This window comes from Scyliorhinus torazame, chromosome 4, assembly GCF_047496885.1.
Source record: "Scyliorhinus torazame isolate Kashiwa2021f chromosome 4, sScyTor2.1, whole genome shotgun sequence".
Lineage (NCBI taxonomy): Eukaryota > Metazoa > Chordata > Chondrichthyes > Carcharhiniformes > Scyliorhinidae > Scyliorhinus > Scyliorhinus torazame.
The window spans coordinates 241,838,896-241,856,750 of record NC_092710.1 but is presented as its reverse complement, the minus strand read 5'-3'; the positions used below and the strand labels follow the sequence as shown (position 1 = coordinate 241,856,750).

The 17,855-nt window shown below is 44.4% G+C and overlaps 2 protein-coding genes across 4 annotated transcripts in view; both read left to right on the top strand.

Annotated features, from left to right (window-relative positions):
• Window positions 1-17,855, top strand: part of LOC140410852 (4-galactosyl-N-acetylglucosaminide 3-alpha-L-fucosyltransferase 9-like) — a 234,301-nt gene that overhangs the window by 155,028 nt on the left and 61,418 nt on the right. The window contains exon 1 of one of the 3 annotated variants that reach the window (XM_072499558.1): window positions 15,653-15,719. The exons of the other annotated variants lie outside the window; for them this stretch is intronic. The gene's annotated coding sequence lies outside the window, so the exon portion shown is untranslated. Of the gene's footprint in view, window positions 1-15,652; window positions 15,720-17,855 lie in introns of those variants that run through there. 3 annotated transcript variants of the gene reach the window in all.
• On the top strand, window positions 196-15,306 carry LOC140410854 (4-galactosyl-N-acetylglucosaminide 3-alpha-L-fucosyltransferase 9-like). The gene is made up of 2 exons (XM_072499560.1): window positions 196-518; window positions 6,523-15,306. The coding sequence occupies exon 2, from the start codon at window positions 6,531-6,533 to the stop codon at window positions 7,599-7,601; it is 1,071 nt and encodes a 356-aa protein (XP_072355661.1). The 5' UTR covers window positions 196-518; window positions 6,523-6,530; the 3' UTR covers window positions 7,602-15,306.

The window sequence follows — 17,855 nt, the reverse complement described above, 5'->3', positions numbered from 1 at the left end:
GAAGCATTTTCAAATATATACATAAGAAAGAAGAAAAACCAAAACCAACCGCGGCAACAGCAAACAGCCACAACATCCTTACACCCCTCTCAAAAATGTCCCCTACTCTCCCGGCTGCCACTCCGGTGCCTCCCCCCCATTTTTTAACTGTTTAACAGCTTCCTTACCTTGCAGGTCAGCTGTTAGTTTCGGGAGTTCAGTTCCGGGAGCAGGCCTATTGGCTGAGTGTAAATCAGGAAGGATACAAAAGGTGTGGCTGACGAGCCTTTAGAAACGGAGTGCTGGAAGCAAACAGAGTGTATCTGAGTTTGGGTAAGGCTGAGTTCGGGTAAGAGGTGAGTGAGGGCTGTGTTTTTTGGAGTTTGGTGTTTGGAGTTGAGTTTCCAAAAAAAAAAAAAAAATCCAATTAATTAAGTAAATTAATTAACTAGTTAAGGGAATTTGGTGCTCATCTTAAGGAGGTGCAGAGAAGCAGACCTGTGAGGGAGTCTCGGGAGCAATTACATCACAGACAGCAGGTAAGCGATTGGCTTGTGACTGGTAAGTGATTTTTCTCTCTTTGACTTTCTCTTAGCTGTGTAGTGTAGTTCAAATTTAACTTCAGGTTTAAGTCATGGCAGGAGAGCTCAGACCCGTGTCATGCTCCTCTTGTGAGATGTGGCAAGTCAAGGAACCTTCTGGTGTCCCTGACTCCTTCATCTGCAAGAAGTGTGTCCAACTGCAGCTCCTGTTAGACCGCTTGACGGCTCTGGAGCTGCGGATGGATTCACTTTGGAGCATCCGCGATGCTGAGGAAGTTGTGGATAGCACATTCAGTGAGTTGGTCACACCGCAGATTAAAATTACTGAGGCAGATAGGCAATGGGTGACCAACAGACAGAGGAAGAGTAGGAAGGCAGTGCAGGGATCCCCTGCGGTCATCTCCCTCCAAAGCAGATTTACCGTTTTGGAAACTGTTGGGGGAGATGGCTCACCAGGGGAAGGTGGCAGCAGCCAGGTTCATGGCACCGTGGCTGGCTCTGCTGCACAGAAGGGCGGGAAAAAGAGTGGCAGAGCTATAGTGATAGGGGATTCAATTGTAAGGGGAATAGACAGGCATTTCTGCGGACGCAAACGAGAATCCAGGTTGGTATGTTGCCTCCCTGGTGCAAGGGTCAAGGATGTCTCGGAGCGGCTGCAGGGCATTCTGGAGGGGGAGGGTGAACAGCCAGCTGTCGTGGTGCATATAGGCAGCAACGATATAGGTAGAAAACGGGATGAGGTCCTACAAGCTGAATTTAGGGAGTTAGGAGTTAAACTAAAAAGTAGGACCTCAAAGGTAGTAATCTCAGGATTGCTACCAGTGCCACGTGATAGTCAGAGTAGGAATGACAGGATAGCTAGGATGAATACGTGGCTTGAGAGATGGTGCAAGAGGGAGGGTTTCAAATTCCTGGGACATTGGGACCAGTTCTGGGGGAGGTGGGACCTGTACAAATCGGACGGTCTGCATCTGGGTGGGACCGGAACCAATGTTCTCGGGGGTGTGTTTGCTAGTGCAGTTGGGGAGGGTTTAAACTAATGTGGCAGGGGGATGGGAACCGATGTAGGAAGTCAGTGGGGACGGAAACAAAAGGCAGGAAGGGAGAGTGTGTAAAGCATGACCAGAGAAAGCAGGGCAGAGAGCAAGGAAAGTCTACATTAAACTGCATTTATTTCAATGCAAGGGGCCTGACGGGCAAAGCGGATGAACTCAGGGCATGGATGGGCACATGGGACTGGGATATTATAGCTATGACTGAAACATGGCTAAGGGAGGGGCAGGACTGGCAGCTCAATGTTCTGGGGTACAGATGCTATAGAGAGGATAGAACAGGAGGTAAGAGAGGAGGGGGAGTGGCGTTTTTGTTTAGGGAGAACATCACGGCAGTACTTAGAGGGGATGTATCCGAGGGTTCGCCCACTGAGTCTATATGGGTGGAACTGAAAAATAAGGGAGAGATCACCTTGATAGGACTGTACTACAGGCCCCCAAATAGTCAGCGGGAAATTGAGGAGCAAATACCCCTGCAGAAAGCACAGCCAGTGTCCGAAACGGGAGGCCGCAGTGCTCCCCACACCAACTCCTACCTCCTCTCGCAGTTGCCTCAGCCAGCACGGCGGCTTCACAATTTTGTACAGCTCATTAGAAACACGCTGTCGGGAAATCAGCCCATCTGGGGCGCAGAATCGCTGAGGCCCCAGAGAATCGGTCGTCAGGGCTGATAATGAGATGTGTACTGTATTTCTGGATCCGATTTTGGCATCGGAGCCGATTCTCCAGCCGATCGCGTTTCGCGATTTCGGCATGATGTCACAGAGAATCCAGCCCAGGTACCGGTCTTACCCTAAATAATTGATCTGTCGCCCCTGAATCCACATAAACTTTAGCTTGTAGCCCTTATCACAGAAGACGTTCCCGTATTTTCTTTTCGGTTTGGGCAGTCCCCCTTCCCACACTTGAAAACGCTCAGCCCAATTCAACTTGATTTCTTTGAGCCGATCGCGGCTGAGAAGGCTTGGTCCTTCACCCATCACTGTTATCACTGGGAGTTGGGTAGACTGTTGTCCATAGCTTACAAGTACCATTGTAATGCCTTTTATTTTTATTGCTTCTCCCATATAAGTCTCTAAGTGCTCTTGAAGTTCAATGGTTGGACTCCTTCACTTGGGTACTGGAATGAATTCTCATCCATCATAGTGACTAATGGCCCGGATCCACTTCCATCTTAATAATAATAATAATAATTGCTTATTGTCACAAGTAGGCTTCAATGGCAGCACGGTGGCGCAGTGGGTTAGCCCTGCAGCCTCACAGCGCCGAGGTCCCAGGTTCGATCCCGACTCTGGGTCACTGTCCGTGTGGAATTTGCACATTCTCCCCGTGTTTGCATGAGTTTCGCCCCGACAACCCAAAGATGTGCAGGCTAGGTGGATTGGCCATGCAAAATTGTCCCTTAATTGGAAAAAATTAATTGGGTACTCTAAATTTATTTTTAAAAAAGTAGGCTTCAATGAAGTTACTGTGAAAAGCCCCTAGTCACCACATTCCAGCCCCTGTTCAGGGAGTCCGGTATGGGAATTGAACCCGTGCTGCTGGCCTTGTTCTGCATTACAAGCCAGCTGTTTAGGCCTCCCATTTACCCAGAGCATTACAGCAATAGGACCTATCTTGCCTGCCTTTAGATTAAACAGAGAGTGAATAGCAGAATCACTGGTGCTAAGCTCTTTCACAATGTATTTTTGTAACATCATGATTGATCAATTAGTTGCTGACCTTGACTGCATTCCTCTTGTGACAATAAAAACATTGGGCGTCATTCTCCGACCCCCCGCCGGGACGGAGAATGGCCGTTGGCCGCCGTGAATCCCGCCCCCGCCCCCGCCGAAGTCTCCGGTACCGGAGATTGGGCGGGGGCGGGAATCGGGCCGCGCCGGTTGGCGGGACCCCCGCTCAATTCTCCGGCCCGGATGGGCCGAAGTCCCGCCCAGAAATTGCCTGTCCCGCCGGCGTAAATTAAACCTGGTATTTACCGGCGGGACCAGGCGGCGTGGGCGGGCTCCGGGGTCCTGGGGGGGGGGCGTGAGGTGATCTGACCCCGGGGGGGGGGTGCCCCCACGGTGGCCTGGCTGCGATCGGGGCCCACCGATCCGCGGGCAGGCCTGTGCCGTGGGGGCACTCTTTCCCTTCCGCCTCCGCCACGGCCTCCACCATGGCGGAGGAGGAAGTGACTCACCCCACTACGCATGCGTGGGAAACTGTCGGCGCCCGCTGATGCTCCCGCGCATGCGCCGGGAAACTGTCAGCGGCCGCTGACGCTCCCGCGCATGCGCCGCATTTCCGCGGCAGCTGGCGGGGCAACAAACGCCATTTCCGCCAGCTGGCGGGGCGGAAATCCCTCCGGCGCCGGCCTAGCCCCTCAATGTTGGGGTTTGGCCCCCAAAGATGCGGAGCATTCTGCACCTTTGGGCCGGCGCGATGCCCATCTGATTGGCACCGTTTTTGGCGCCAGTCGGCGGACATCGCGCCGTTTGGGGAGAATTTCGCCGATTGTCTCCTTAAACTCACATGATTCAGGAGTGTGGTTAACTCCTTATTGTTAATATTCCATTTTAAGCATTACAGATTGATTGCCTATTCTGTAGTTTGTAGCTGAGATTGTTTCCTGCTTCACAGCGATTTCAGTGGTTTTGGTGCCATGGTGTCCTATAGGTTCCTTCCCTAACTGGTGAACAACACCATTTAATGCGCTCTGCAGGTCTTATGCACCTTTTTCAGCACTTTCCACGGCCATCACTATCTCCATTGCTCGTTTCAAATTTACCTTGGCCTCTGGAAGCAATCTGTGTTGAATGATGTTGTTCATGCCACAGATGAACCTGTCCCATAACATGTTGTTTAGGTTGGCTCCAAAATCACAATACTCCATGATTGCTTCAGTCTAACAATGTAAGTTGTGATCAAGTCACTTGCGGCTCCCGCCCTCAAGTTCAATTTGAATCTCTGGAGTATGATTGATGGTTGAGGGTGCAATTGAACATTTATTGAATCCATGAGCTCACTAAATTATCTGGAGTCGGTCTCACTTGGGGCTGTAAGACTGCAAATAAGGTTTTAGGCCTGAGTTCCACAAGGAGAATTACTTTGTGTTTCATCTCCTCTCCACTTTGTTTGCTTGGAAATCATATCCAAGGCGCTCAACTTATTGTGTCCAGTCCTCCATGGAGGTGTCAAATAGGTTTATTCTGGTGAGTACTTTATTTTCTTAGACTTCGATTGAAACATATTACTCACAGGTGTTGGGTCAGAGGTAGTGTCAGGATAATTTATCCTCGTCACCAGATGTAAAGGTGCACTTTCACAGATGTCATTTGTGAACACAAAAGGTGTTTATAAATGAGAATTGGACAGCAGTCTCATGGCTATAGCAAGCTCCCAAAATGTTGCTTTGCCGAAGAACCTTTCTCACCATGGATTCCAAACACTAAGTCCCGATTGGTCACACAGGCCATGTGACCCTTACTCTGCTGTGTTGCCCTTGAAGGGACAATCACCATAGATAAGCTCCTAAATAATGGATTCTAGCATTTTCCCTCTGGCCGATGTTCGACTAATTGGCCTGTAATTTCCTCTTTCTGTCTCCCTTCTTTCTTGAATAATAGACTTACATTTGCAAACTTCCAAGCAGATGGGAGATTTTTATAATCTAGGGAATTTTGGAAAAATTACTATCTCTGCAACCACTTATTTTAAGACCCTAGGTTGAAGTCTATCAGAACCAGGGACTTGTCAGCTTTGCTTTTAACATTTTTCTCAGTACCCTTTTCCTGATACGAATTGATTTCAATTCCTCCCTTTTTCAACTTCTTGCTTTACAATTATTTCTGGGATGTTATTTGTGTCTTCTACAAAGAAGACAGACACAAAACATCTATCCAGTGCTTCTTCCATTTCCATATTTCTCATTACTAATCACCAGACTCGCCCACCCCCCAGAGGATAAACACCCACCTTAGCGACCATTTTTCTTTTCAAATATCTGTAGGAACTCTGTATGCTTATTTTAATATTTCTAGCTTGCTTACTCTCTTATTACTTTTCCAGTCATTCTTTGTTTTACTTATATCTGTCCAATCCTCTGACTTGCCACTAATCTTAGCAAAATTATATGCGTTTTCTTTCAATTCCCTGCTATCTTTAACTTCCTCACTTCCATGGATGACGCATCCTTCTCCTCAAATAATTCTTTTGAACTGGAATGCATCTTTGTTGAGTGTTATGATATATCTCCTTAAATATCTGCCACTGCATCTCAACTCATCTATCGCTCAACCAAACGTTCCCAGTTCACGTTGCCCAGCTCTGTCTTCGTACCCTTTATTTAAATTTAAAACACCAGTCTTAGATCTACACCTTGCTTATTCAAAATGAGTGCAAAATTCAGTCATGTATGATGACTGAAAATTATGAGCCCATTAATTAATCCTGCCTCATTGCACATTAGCTGGGGGCCCTGCCAAGCAAACTCAGCTGATCGCCTCTGATTGGCCAAGAGCATTAAAGGAGGCAGAATTTCTGCCCCAGTTTCCTTGATCACAGGGAAGGCCGTTGTCCAGTTGATGTGCAGTAACCCCATCATCTCCCTTCAATTCTATCCTATGGCTCTATGAAAGGTGCAATATAAATGCAAATCTTTCTTTCCTTTTATTCCACAGTGCATTGTAATGTTGACAACATTATCATGCTCATTGTTGTCTGTGTTTGATTAGATCCTCTTACTATCATTTTTCTTCATTCTTTTTGTTCACTTCTTTCCTAAATTGAACTCTCATTTTAAGCTTTCTCCTCTTCCACTCTCTTTACCTTCTCTCTTATATCTCCAAGCTAAATCTTCCTCATTCCATTCAGAAAGCTGTGTTCAAACATTCTGGATCTTGATGCAGTTAATTGGAAGAGAAGCTGTGCTTCCAGGATCCTAATAGTCTTAATCTTTCCCTTCACAGGAGACATTATGACATCAATTGGTAATACAGGGATTTTTCGCATCCTGTTAATATCCACCATCTGTTTGGGCTGTTTTTTAGCCATGTTGTTGCTGTATGTCCAACCAACAACCAACTGGATTTATACTCCATTGGAATCTGCCAAATCGATACTCGGTGTGAAAAAGCCCCTTGTGAAAGTTATTGAAAAGAATGAAACTATTGTACTCATTTGGCTTTGGCCTTTTGGTGGAAAATTTGAGCTCAATTCTTGTGGATCTGAGTTCAACTGCCGTTTAACTGCAGATAGAAACCTCTATAACAAATCTCATGCTGTCCTTTTCCATCACCGAGACATGAGTGGAGACTTGTCCAATCTGCCCAAACAGCCTCGGCCAACATTTCAGAAATGGGTTTGGATGAACCTGGAGTCACCTACCCACTCTCCAAAAAAGACTGGACTCGACCATTTCTTCAACCTGACCTTGACATATCGTCATGATTCAGATATCAAAGCGCCTTATGGGTCTCTGATAATAAACAGAGTGCCATTAGATTTTAAACTGCCTAAGAAAAGCAATCTGGTGTGTTGGGTTGTAAGCCATTGGAACACTAATCATGCCAGAGTGAAGTTCTACAATGAATTCCGCAAATACATTAATATCAACACTTACGGTCAAGCCTTCGGGAAACGTCTGGACAATCACAAATTGATGCCTACCATATCTAGTTCTAAATTCTACCTTGCCTTTGAGAATTCAGTACATGAAGATTACATAACTGAAAAGCTCTACAATGCTTTGCGTGCTGGCACCGTGCCTGTGGTCCTGGGGACATCTAGAAAAAACTATGAAAATTACATTCCAGCCGATTCTTTCATTCATGTGGATGATTTCCACTCAGCTAAAGAACTTGCGGGTTACCTGCACAAACTGGACGGGAATGAAGATTTGTACATGACCTACTTCAAATGGAGGAAACACTACTCAGTGAGGAATCAGTTTTCCTGGTGTGAACACGCATGCCACGTGTGTGAGAATGTAAAACGGTATCAAGAATATAGATCATGTTCCAATTTGGAGAAATGGTTTTGGGACTGAACTCAAAATCACATGTTATGGGCGAGGCGTTTTCAGAACCCCAAAATGTATCATGGAGTTCAACCAACCTCTCCCTTCAATGGATTTGTTGCTTTTCCTAGCACATGGCTTTTTCCCTAGGTGTGGTATTACAATTATGGACAGGTGGGTTTTCAAACATAAAACACTGTTTATTCCATGAACTCAACTTAACATCTCAACTAAACATTGGATCTCTCATTGAGCTCCACCCACTCTATGGCATCACTGTTTTCTTAAAGGTACATTGCTTAAACAACCAGTTCTTAAAGGTACTCTCGCATGACACATCCCCCCAAGAAAAAAAACCCCATCAACTTCAAGATGGTTTCATTTTTCACTTTTGCACCATCCACTAAGAAATGCACACATTAAATATACATTTTTATTTAAAGAAAACAACACACGCAAACAGGTATAATAATATAGTCCATTTTTCTTTGTTCTTCTTCCTCCAACTAAAATGGTTGATAGTCTTTTTCAACAAAGTCTCTGCACGATCCATCCATTCCTCTACTCCTCGGCATTTCTCTTTAGAATCAGATACTTTCGTTCAATCTGACCACAGAGTCCCTTGCAATTCTCCAATACACGAGCATTGGTGATCACAGCTTTCAGGCAGTCAAATGCCTGTTGAAAGTCCGCTGTCCATTGAAATTTTTTAGGTTTCTTTAGCAACTCCATCAGTGGAGTAATCACGCCACAAAACTTTTGCACAAAGGTTCGATCAAATTCATTCATGGTAAGAGATCGCATTGCCTCCCTTTGTCATGAGGGTATCGGAAACTCCTCAAGAAAAGTGATTTGGGCTTCTCCAAATTCACTTTCGGCTAGGTTCATCACCAAACCCGCCACCTGAAGTTGATCGAAGAACTCCATACGATGTTTTAAATGTTCTTTCCATGTCTGGAAAGTGGAAATAAAAGCAGATTGTCCCACTTTCTCCATGCAATCCTTCAATGGTGGGATAGAATAAGAGTCCATTCTTGTAACTGCATTCACCTTTTGATAGTCCAAACACAACCATTGGGTACTGTTTGGTTTAGGTACCATCACTATGGGTGAGCTCCATTGGCTGCAACCCACTTCAATTATGCCATTTTTAAGCATACTCTCAATCTCTTTGTTAACCTGTGCCAATTTTAAAGGATTAAGTCTATATGGATGTTGTTTGATAGGAACAGCATTTCCCACATTTACATCATGTATAGCCATTTTAGTACTTCCCAATTTATCTCTACAAACTTGCCCATGTGATATCAATAACTCTTTCAAGTCAGTTTGTTTTTCCTCTGGAAGGTAACTTAATTTACCCCAATTTTTAAGAACATTCTCATTTTCCAATTTAATTTGAGGTATGTCAAAATCACAGTCATCTGGATTTGGTTCGTCACTTTGAGTTAGAATCATTAAAACCTCCTTTTCCTCTCCTTCCCTTTCAAAGTACCTTTTAAGCATATTCACATGACACACTCGGTGAGCCTTCTATCTGGTGTTTTTTCCACATAATTCAGCTCACTTAATTTCCTTTCAATCTGAAACAGTTCACAAAACCTAGCTTTTAAAGTCTCCCCTACCACTGGTATCAACACTAAAACTTTATCCCCACTGGCAAAACTACGAACTTTGGATTTCTTGTCCGCTACCCGTTTCATCACATTTTGTGCAATTTTCAAATGTTGTCTAGCCAATTCACCTGCTCTATTTAATCGTTCCCTAAAATTTGACACGTAATCCAATAGTGGAATTTCCGATTTCTCACCCACCAATTTTTCCTTCATCAATTTAAGTGGTCCTCTTACCTCATGACCAAAAATTAGTTCAAAAGGACTAAATTTGGTAGACTCATTAGGTGCATCCCTAATTGCAAACAATACAAATGGGATTACTTTATCCCAATCCTCTGGATAATCTTGACAATAGGCCCTCAATATTGTCTTTAATGTCTGATGCCACCTTTCTAACGCTCCCTGCGATTCTGGATGGTACGCAGTTGATTTAAATTGTTTTATTCCTAAGCTATCCATAACTTTGAATAACTTTGAAGTAAAATTAGTTCCTTGATCCGATTGAATGTCTGTGGGTAGTCCATATCTAGTAAAGAATTCAAGCAACTCCTCCACAATCCTTTTAGCTGTAATATTACGTACTGGAATGGCCTCTGGAAACCTAGTAGACACATCCATTATAGTCAAAAGATATTGATTCCCACTTTTTGTTTTAGGAAGCGGTCCTACACAATCGATTAGGACCCTTGTAAAAGGTTCCTTAAATGCTGGAATGGGTATTAAGAGCGCTGATTTTATCACTGCTTGAGGTTTCCCTATCACTTGACATGTGTGACATGATTGACAACATTGAACTACATCTTTCTGTAGTCCAGGCCAATAAAAATGTTTCTGGATTTTAGCTTGAGTTTTCCTTATTCCCAAATGACCTCCCACTGGTACCTCATGTGCAACTCGCAACACCTCCTTTCTATACCCTACCGGCAATACTACTTGATGAACTTCTGCCCAGTTTTCATCCGCCTGCATATGAACAGGTCTCCATTTTCTCATCAAGACATCATTTTTACGGTAATAACACTCTGGTATACTCTCAGATTCCTCTTCCGTATATGCTTTCTAATATATCCGTTTTATTTCTACATCTTTCTGTTGTAACTCTGCCAATGTTCCTGAACTAAAAATATTCACCTCACCCTCCACCTGTTCTTGTTCTTTTTCAACCATCTGGTCAAAAATCGTTTCTGTTAATTGCACTTTAGCTTCATCTTCACTCTTTGATTTCTCCTCTTGTCTTAACCTGTGACTTTGCGAACTTGTTACTCGACAATCCAGAAAAATCCCAGGATATTCGTCCTTCAACCCTTCAGTTGACTGATTTTCCAATGGCTTATCAACCACAGTAGGCATCACTCCCACCTGCGATCCAGCTATATCATCACCCAAAATAAACTATCTTGTCCAGGAATACAGTTTATCTATTACTCCTACTACCACTTCACCACTCTTCACTGGACTTTCCAACATTATCTTATATAATGGAACACTACTCCTCTCACCCTGAATTCCACATGTCACCACCTTTTCTGGCACCATTCTTCGCAAACTACATAATTCCTCATCACTTACCATTAAAGATTGACTAGCCCATGTATCTCTTAAAATTGTGACTTCTTTACCTGCTCCTCCTGATACACATGAGTAAATTTTACCCACACAATTAAATTCTTTAAAGACATCTGGCACCTTCTTAACAATTACTTCTTGAACAGGCTGTACAATCGTTTGCACCTCTTCGCTTCCCTTGGGCTTTCCTTTCCCACTCTAACAAACCCCACCGTCTTATCCTGTTTTACCACATTAGCCTTCCCAGTGCTTTTCTTCAACCACCAACACTGTGACTTTACATGGCCTAGTTTATTACAATGAAAACATTTGAAATTTTTCATTTCTTTTCCACCATCCTGGATTTCTTTTTTAATCTGAAGTACACCCTCTTTATTGTCTCCCATCAGATCACCTTTACCTTTACCACTTGAGTATTTCTCATGTCCCCAGTTTCTATCCCTCACCGGCTGAAACTGATGTCGGAAACCAATCTTTGATTTATGAACTAATTCATAATCATCTGCCATTTCCGCCGCTAATCTCGCAGTTTTAACCCTCTGTTCTTTCACATGAGTTCTCACTACATCAGGAATTTAATTTTTAAACTTCTCTAAAAGTATAATTTCTCTGAGAGCTTCATACGTTTGGTCTATTTTCAAAGCCCTTATCCACCTATCAAAATTACTCTTTGAGCCTTTCAAACTCCATTTATGTTTGACCAAATTCTTCCCTTAAATTTCTAAACCTTTGTCTGTAAGCTTCAGGCACTCGCTCATATGCACTTAAGATGGATTTCTTCACCTCCTCATACTTTCCAGATACTTCCTCCCATAGTGATGCAAACACTTCACTAGCTCTACCTACCAGCTTTGTTTGAATCAGTAACACCCACATGTCCAGTGGCCATTTCATGTGCTTAGCTACCTTCTCAAATGAAATGAAAAAGGCTTCCACTTCCTTCTCGTCAAACCTTGGCAATGCTTGGACATATTTAAATAGATTCCCACCAAGCCTTCGACTATGACACTCTTTTTCACTATCCTCATCACTATCATCCAACTGTACGTTTCCCTTTACGTCTGCCAATTTTTACTGATTGTTATGTTTCATGGCCATTTTCTGAAGTTCAAACTCCCTCTCTTTATCTTTTTCCCTGATCTGTATCTCCCTTTCTTTTTCTTTTTGTTTTGCTAGGGCTATTCTTTCTTTTATCCTTTCTTCTCTCTCCTTTTCTTTGTCCTCTCTTCTCTTTCTTTTTCCTCTCTCTCAATCTCGTATGCCAGCCACTTTAATTCTTTCTCATGTTCCATTTGTTTAATTTGCAACTGAATTTTTGCCATTTTCAATTAGTCAAACTCTATCTCAGGCAACTTTAAATGCTTAACCACCGCCATAATTACCTCATCTTTTGCAGTTAACATTACCTGACAAAATGCGAATATTCTTGCCAAATCTAACAGTCTGTTTTTCATTTCTGTCCGTAAGGTAACGTGTAACATTCACCACCCCCAAAAATGTCTGAGCCTCTGAAAGAGCCATTGTTCACAACACTCTCCCCATTTAAACTAAAATACCACACCGGAAAAGCAACAATCCTTCACTGTCTTTAAGTTCACAAAAGCCAATCCAATAGATAGACTTTTATTCCCCTCGAGCCCCCAATTGTTATGGGCGAGGCTTTTTCAGAACCACAAATGTATCATGGAGTTCAACCAACCTCTCCCTTTAATGGATTTGTTGCTTTTCCTAGCACACGGCTTGTTCCCTAGGTGTGGTATTACAATTATGGACAGGTGGGTTTTCAAACACAAAACACTGTTTATTCCATGAACTCAACTTAATATCTTAAATAAACATTGGATCTCTTAACTCCCCTTACTTCAAAGATAACTCAGAAAATATTGCAACAGTAAATAATTCCTTAAAATGTTCCTTCAAACTTCCAAGAGACTTAACACCTTTAAACAAAATCACATCAGGTTAAAGGCTTTACTTTAAATCACCCAAATGATCCAGGCATAGTCTTTCATGGCAGAAATCCAGCTCACTGCAAAACACAGACACACACCCAGCTCTTTTCCAAACCAGAACTTCTCAAGCTGCTGTCTCAAACTGGCTTTCTCCTTTTAATCAGCTCACAGCAAAACCAGCCAGGCACTTTTCAAAACTGAAACCAAACTGCAAAATCAAACTGCAAAATGGCTGACCTGAGCTCTACCCACTCTATGACATCACTGTTTTCTTAAAGGTACATTGCTTAAACATCCAGTTCTTAAAGGCACTCTCGGATGACTCACATCACTGGTAAATATCACGGATCATGAGCAATTTCTATCAAATTCAATTGACTTCTTTCTCCAAAAGAAAATATTTTTGATTAATTCATTTGTTTAAGCAATAGTAACTCGACAACCTTACATCTTCCCTGGTGATGTGAGAATTCATGATGCTTCTGAAACTGCAGTAGTTGGATTCCGAGCATCAATTTCTCGTCTTAAATTGACCTGTGCTGGAAAATAATGGCTTTCCAAGGTGAATGATTTTATTTAGGAAAAAAATCACACTGTCTTTCCCCTGCTAATGCCACTTTTAGAAACATTTTAGAAAAAGATAAACTGTATTAGAAATTATCGAGAAAGTGTCCTGAAACAGATTTTATAGCTAATCAGATATATTAAAGTTATAGTGCCCTATTCGAGACAATCTTTCACTTGGAATTATCTATGAAGGTGGTCTGAAACACATATTGCCATTCTGTGTGGCGTCTCTATGAACCCATGCAATATCACCTCAAGAAACCCCAAAGGGTTTACCTTAGACCCCCTCCTTCTCCTCAACTACATCTTCTCCTTTTGGAATATGAATGGAGATGCAGCAGAATTTCCTCCCTGATATGTGAGCAGAAATGCTGGTAGGCATTTGCATAATTTTGTGCCACCAGCCAGTGCCCTGGTTTGTGGACATCATGCCCAATTTCAGGGTCTCCCCTCCACAATGACATTCCAACAGCTGTGACTGTTTATTTCAGATTTTGTAAAGTTGCTGCGAGGGAGCCTCAAAATGGAGGCGCACTCTCCCTCTCTCTTTCCTTCGTCGGTGTGATGACTGGACGATTGTAAGAAATTGGGTTATGAATATAGTGGACAATTTAAGGGTTAAACACTGGCAGAGGAGGTCAGTGATGGGAGGAGCTAAGAGAGCTCAGGGACATTTTTTAACAGCTGTGGGGGGAGAGGCACTGAGCGATATTGTGAGAAGCTGTGAAGAGAGACAGTGGCTGGAGAAAGGCTTTTGGAAGTGAGGTCTGGGGCTGGATTCTCTGATTTTCAAGCTATGTCTTGATGCTGGCGTGAGAACGGTGGCGTTTTACGACCAAAAATTTGACGTAAACAGCCACCGATTCTCCATCTGGCTGGGGGCTAGCAGGAAGGCAGCGCAGACCACCCGGACCTAACAGTCCTCCCTGCCCGCGGATTGGCCCTTCCCCGACTGTGACGGGCTGGACTGAGTCCACAGCCGCCAGGCCGAGTTCCCGACAAATGATAGCACACGTGACCGACGCCATCGGGAACTCGGCCGGTTGGGGGGGGGCGGAGCTTTATGGGGAGGGCCTCAGGCAACATCCTGAAACTGTCGATACGGCACGCGGCTGATGTGTTAGGCAGGTCAGTTCGGTGTGGACTACAGTTGATGCAGCGATGCAAGTAACAGACCTCTACACTGTAGAAGATCCAACACGGTTTTATTGACCGATAGAACTAACATACATATTTAACTGTGGGTCAACACTATACTGAACTGACTGGAGACCTTGTACTAGCCTGACCAGACTCACTAGCTACCGCATGGTGTTTGCACTGTGCTAGCTCATGGACTCGGACTGTCTCAGCGGCTGGGTCCAGAGAGAGCGGGAAACCTAGTGCCCTCTGGCTTTATAGTGGTGGTGTCCTGTCTGGTGATTGGCTGCACTGTGCTGTGTGCTTACTGGTCATCCTGTGTGTCAATCACTGCCTGTCCGCACTTCATTATATACATGCGTGGATATTATGACAGCAGCGTACTCCTAGAGTATGCCGCTTAGCGGCGCCACTCCCGATTTCATCGGTAACATTGATTCTCCAGCCGATCGTCCCTGATCTCTGATCTGGCAACTCTTGCTTTTTTTGGGACCACAGGTTGAGGCAGAAACGCAATGAGTTTGAGAAAAGAGAAATTGAGTTCCCATATGCTTGACTCCGAGTCCATACTCCTTTTCCAAGTAAGATACTACTTTAAAAACAGAGCAGCCTTCTCCGGAGACAAGGGAAAGACTGAAACAAATCAAGTGAAGCAGCCATTTGAAGACCTTCAGATAGAGTAAGAAGAGATTCTCAGAATGTGCACTGTGAGACATGTATCACTTTAAGGCCTGCATGTTTAAGCTATATTTAGAGCTGCATGTGTATGATCTTGTTTTTTGATGGGAAATTGAATCGTAATTTTAAGGTGTACGTGTGTGGCTGTTCTTTTCGGGTTTGAAGTTAAACAGGTTTAATATTGTTATTCACAATAAAGTTTTGTTTTAAAAATGACTAACCTGATTTCTTCATGGAATCATGCCTGGAGTGAATCGATCTTTTCACAGTCTTTTTTCTTTAAATATTTTATTGGAAGCATTTTCAAATATATACATAAGAAAGAAGAAAAACCAAAACCAACCGCGGCAACAGCAAACAGCCACAACATCCTTACACCCCTCTCAAAAATGTCCCCTACTCTCCCGGCTGCCACTCCGGTGCCTCCCCCCCATTTTTTAACTGTTTAACAGCTTCCTTACCTTGCAGGTCAGCTGTTAGTTTCGGGAGTTCAGTTCCGGGAGCAGGTCTCTTGGCTGAGTGTAAATCAGGAAGGATACAAAAGGTGTGGCTGACGAGCCTTTAGAAACGGAGTGCTGGAAGCAAACAGAGTGTATCTGAGTTTGGGTAAGGCTGAGTTTGGGTAAGAGGTGAGTGAGGGCTGTGTTTTTTGGAGTTTGGTGTTTGGAGTTGAGTTTCCAAAAAAAATAAAAAAATAAAAAAATCCAATTAATTAAGTAAATTAATTAACTAGTTAAGGGAATTTGGTGCTCATCTTAAGGAGGTGCAGAGAAGCAGACCTGTGAGGGAGTCTCGGGAGCAATTACATCACAGCCAGCAGGTAAGCGATTGGCTTGTGACTGGTAAGTGATTTTTCTCTCTTTGACTTTCTCTTAGCTGTGTAGTGTAGTTCAAATTTAACTTCAGGTTTAAGTCATGGCAGGAGAGCTCAGACCCGTGTCATGCTCCTCTTGTGAGATGTGGCAAGTCAGGGAACCTTCTGGTGTCCCTGACTCCTTCATCTGCAAGAAGTGTGTCCAACTGCAGCTCCTGTTAGACCGCTTGACGGCTCTGGAGCTGCGGATGGATTCACTTTGGAGCATCCGCGATGCTGAGGAAGTTGTGGATAGCACATTCAGTGAGTTGGTCACACCGCAGATTAAAATTACTGAGGCAGATAGGGAATGGGTGACCAACAGACAGAGGAAGAGTAGGAAGGCAGTGCAGGGATCCCCTGCGGTCATCTCCCTCCAAAGCAGATTTACCGTTTTGGAAACTGTTGGGGGAGATGGCTCACCAGGGGAAGGTGGCAGCAGCCAGGTTCATGGCACCGTGGCTGGCTCTGCTGCACAGAAGGGCGGGAAAAAGAGTGGCAGAGCTATAGTGATAGGGGATTCAATTGTAAGGGGAATAGACAGGCATTTCTGCGGACGCAAACGAGAATCCAGGTTGGTATGTTGCCTCCCTGGTGCAAGGGTCAAGGATGTCTCGGAGCGGCTGCAGGGCATTCTGGAGGGGGAGGGTGAACAGCCAGCTGTCGTGGTGCATATAGGCAGCAACGATATAGGTAGAAAACGGGATGAGGTCCTACAAGCTGAATTTAGGGAGTTAGGAGTTAAACTAAAAAGTAGGACCTCAAAGGTAGTAATCTCAGGATTGCTACCAGTGCCACGTGATAGTCAGAGTAGGAATGACAGGATAGCTAGGATGAATACGTGGCTTGAGAGATGGTGCAAGAGGGAGGGTTTCAAATTCCTGGGACATTGGGACCAGTTCTGGGGGAGGTGGGACCTGTACAAATCGGACGGTCTGCATCTGGGTGGGACCGGAACCAATGTTCTCGGGGGTGTGTTTGCTAGTGCAGTTGGGGAGGGTTTAAACTAATGTGGCAGGGGGATGGGAACCGATGTAGGAAGTCAGTGGGGACGGAAACAAAAGGCAGGAAGGGAGAGTGTGTAAAGCATGACCAGAGAAAGCAGGGCAGAGAGCAAGGAAAGTCTACATTAAACTGCATTTATTTCAATGCAAGGGGCCTGACGGGCAAAGCGGATGAACTCAGGGCATGGATGGGCACATGGGACTGGGATATTATAGCTATGACTGAAACATGGCTAAGGGAGGGGCAGGACTGGCAGCTCAATGTTCTGGGGTACAGATGCTATAGAGAGGATAGAACAGGAGGTAAGAGAGGAGGGGGAGTGGCGTTTTTGTTTAGGGAGAACATCACGGCAGTACTTAGAAGGGATGTATCCGAGGGTTCGCCCACTGAGTCTATATGGGTGGAACTGAAAAATAAGGGAGAGATCACCTTGATAGGACTGTACTACAGGCCCCCAAATAGTCAGCGGGAAATTGAGGAGCAAATACCCCTGCAGAAAGCACAGCCAGTGTCCGAAACGGGAGGCCGCAGTGCTCCCCACACCAACTCCTACCTCCTCTCGCAGTTGCCTCAGCCAGCACGGCGGCTTCACAATTTTGTACAGCTCATTAGAAACACGCTGTCGGGAAATCAGCCCATCTGGGGCGCAGAATTGCTGAGGCCCCGGAGAATCGGTCGTCAGGGCTGATAATGAGATGTGTACTGTATTTCTGGATCCGATTTTGGCATCGGAGCCGATTCTCCAGCCGATCGCGTTTCGCGATTTCGGCATGATGTCACAGAGAATCCAGCCCAGGTACCGGTCTTACCCTAAATAATTGATCTGTCGCCCCTGAATCCACATAAACTTTAGCTTGTAGCCCTTATCACAGAAGACGTTCCCGTATTTTCTTTTCGGTTTGGGCAG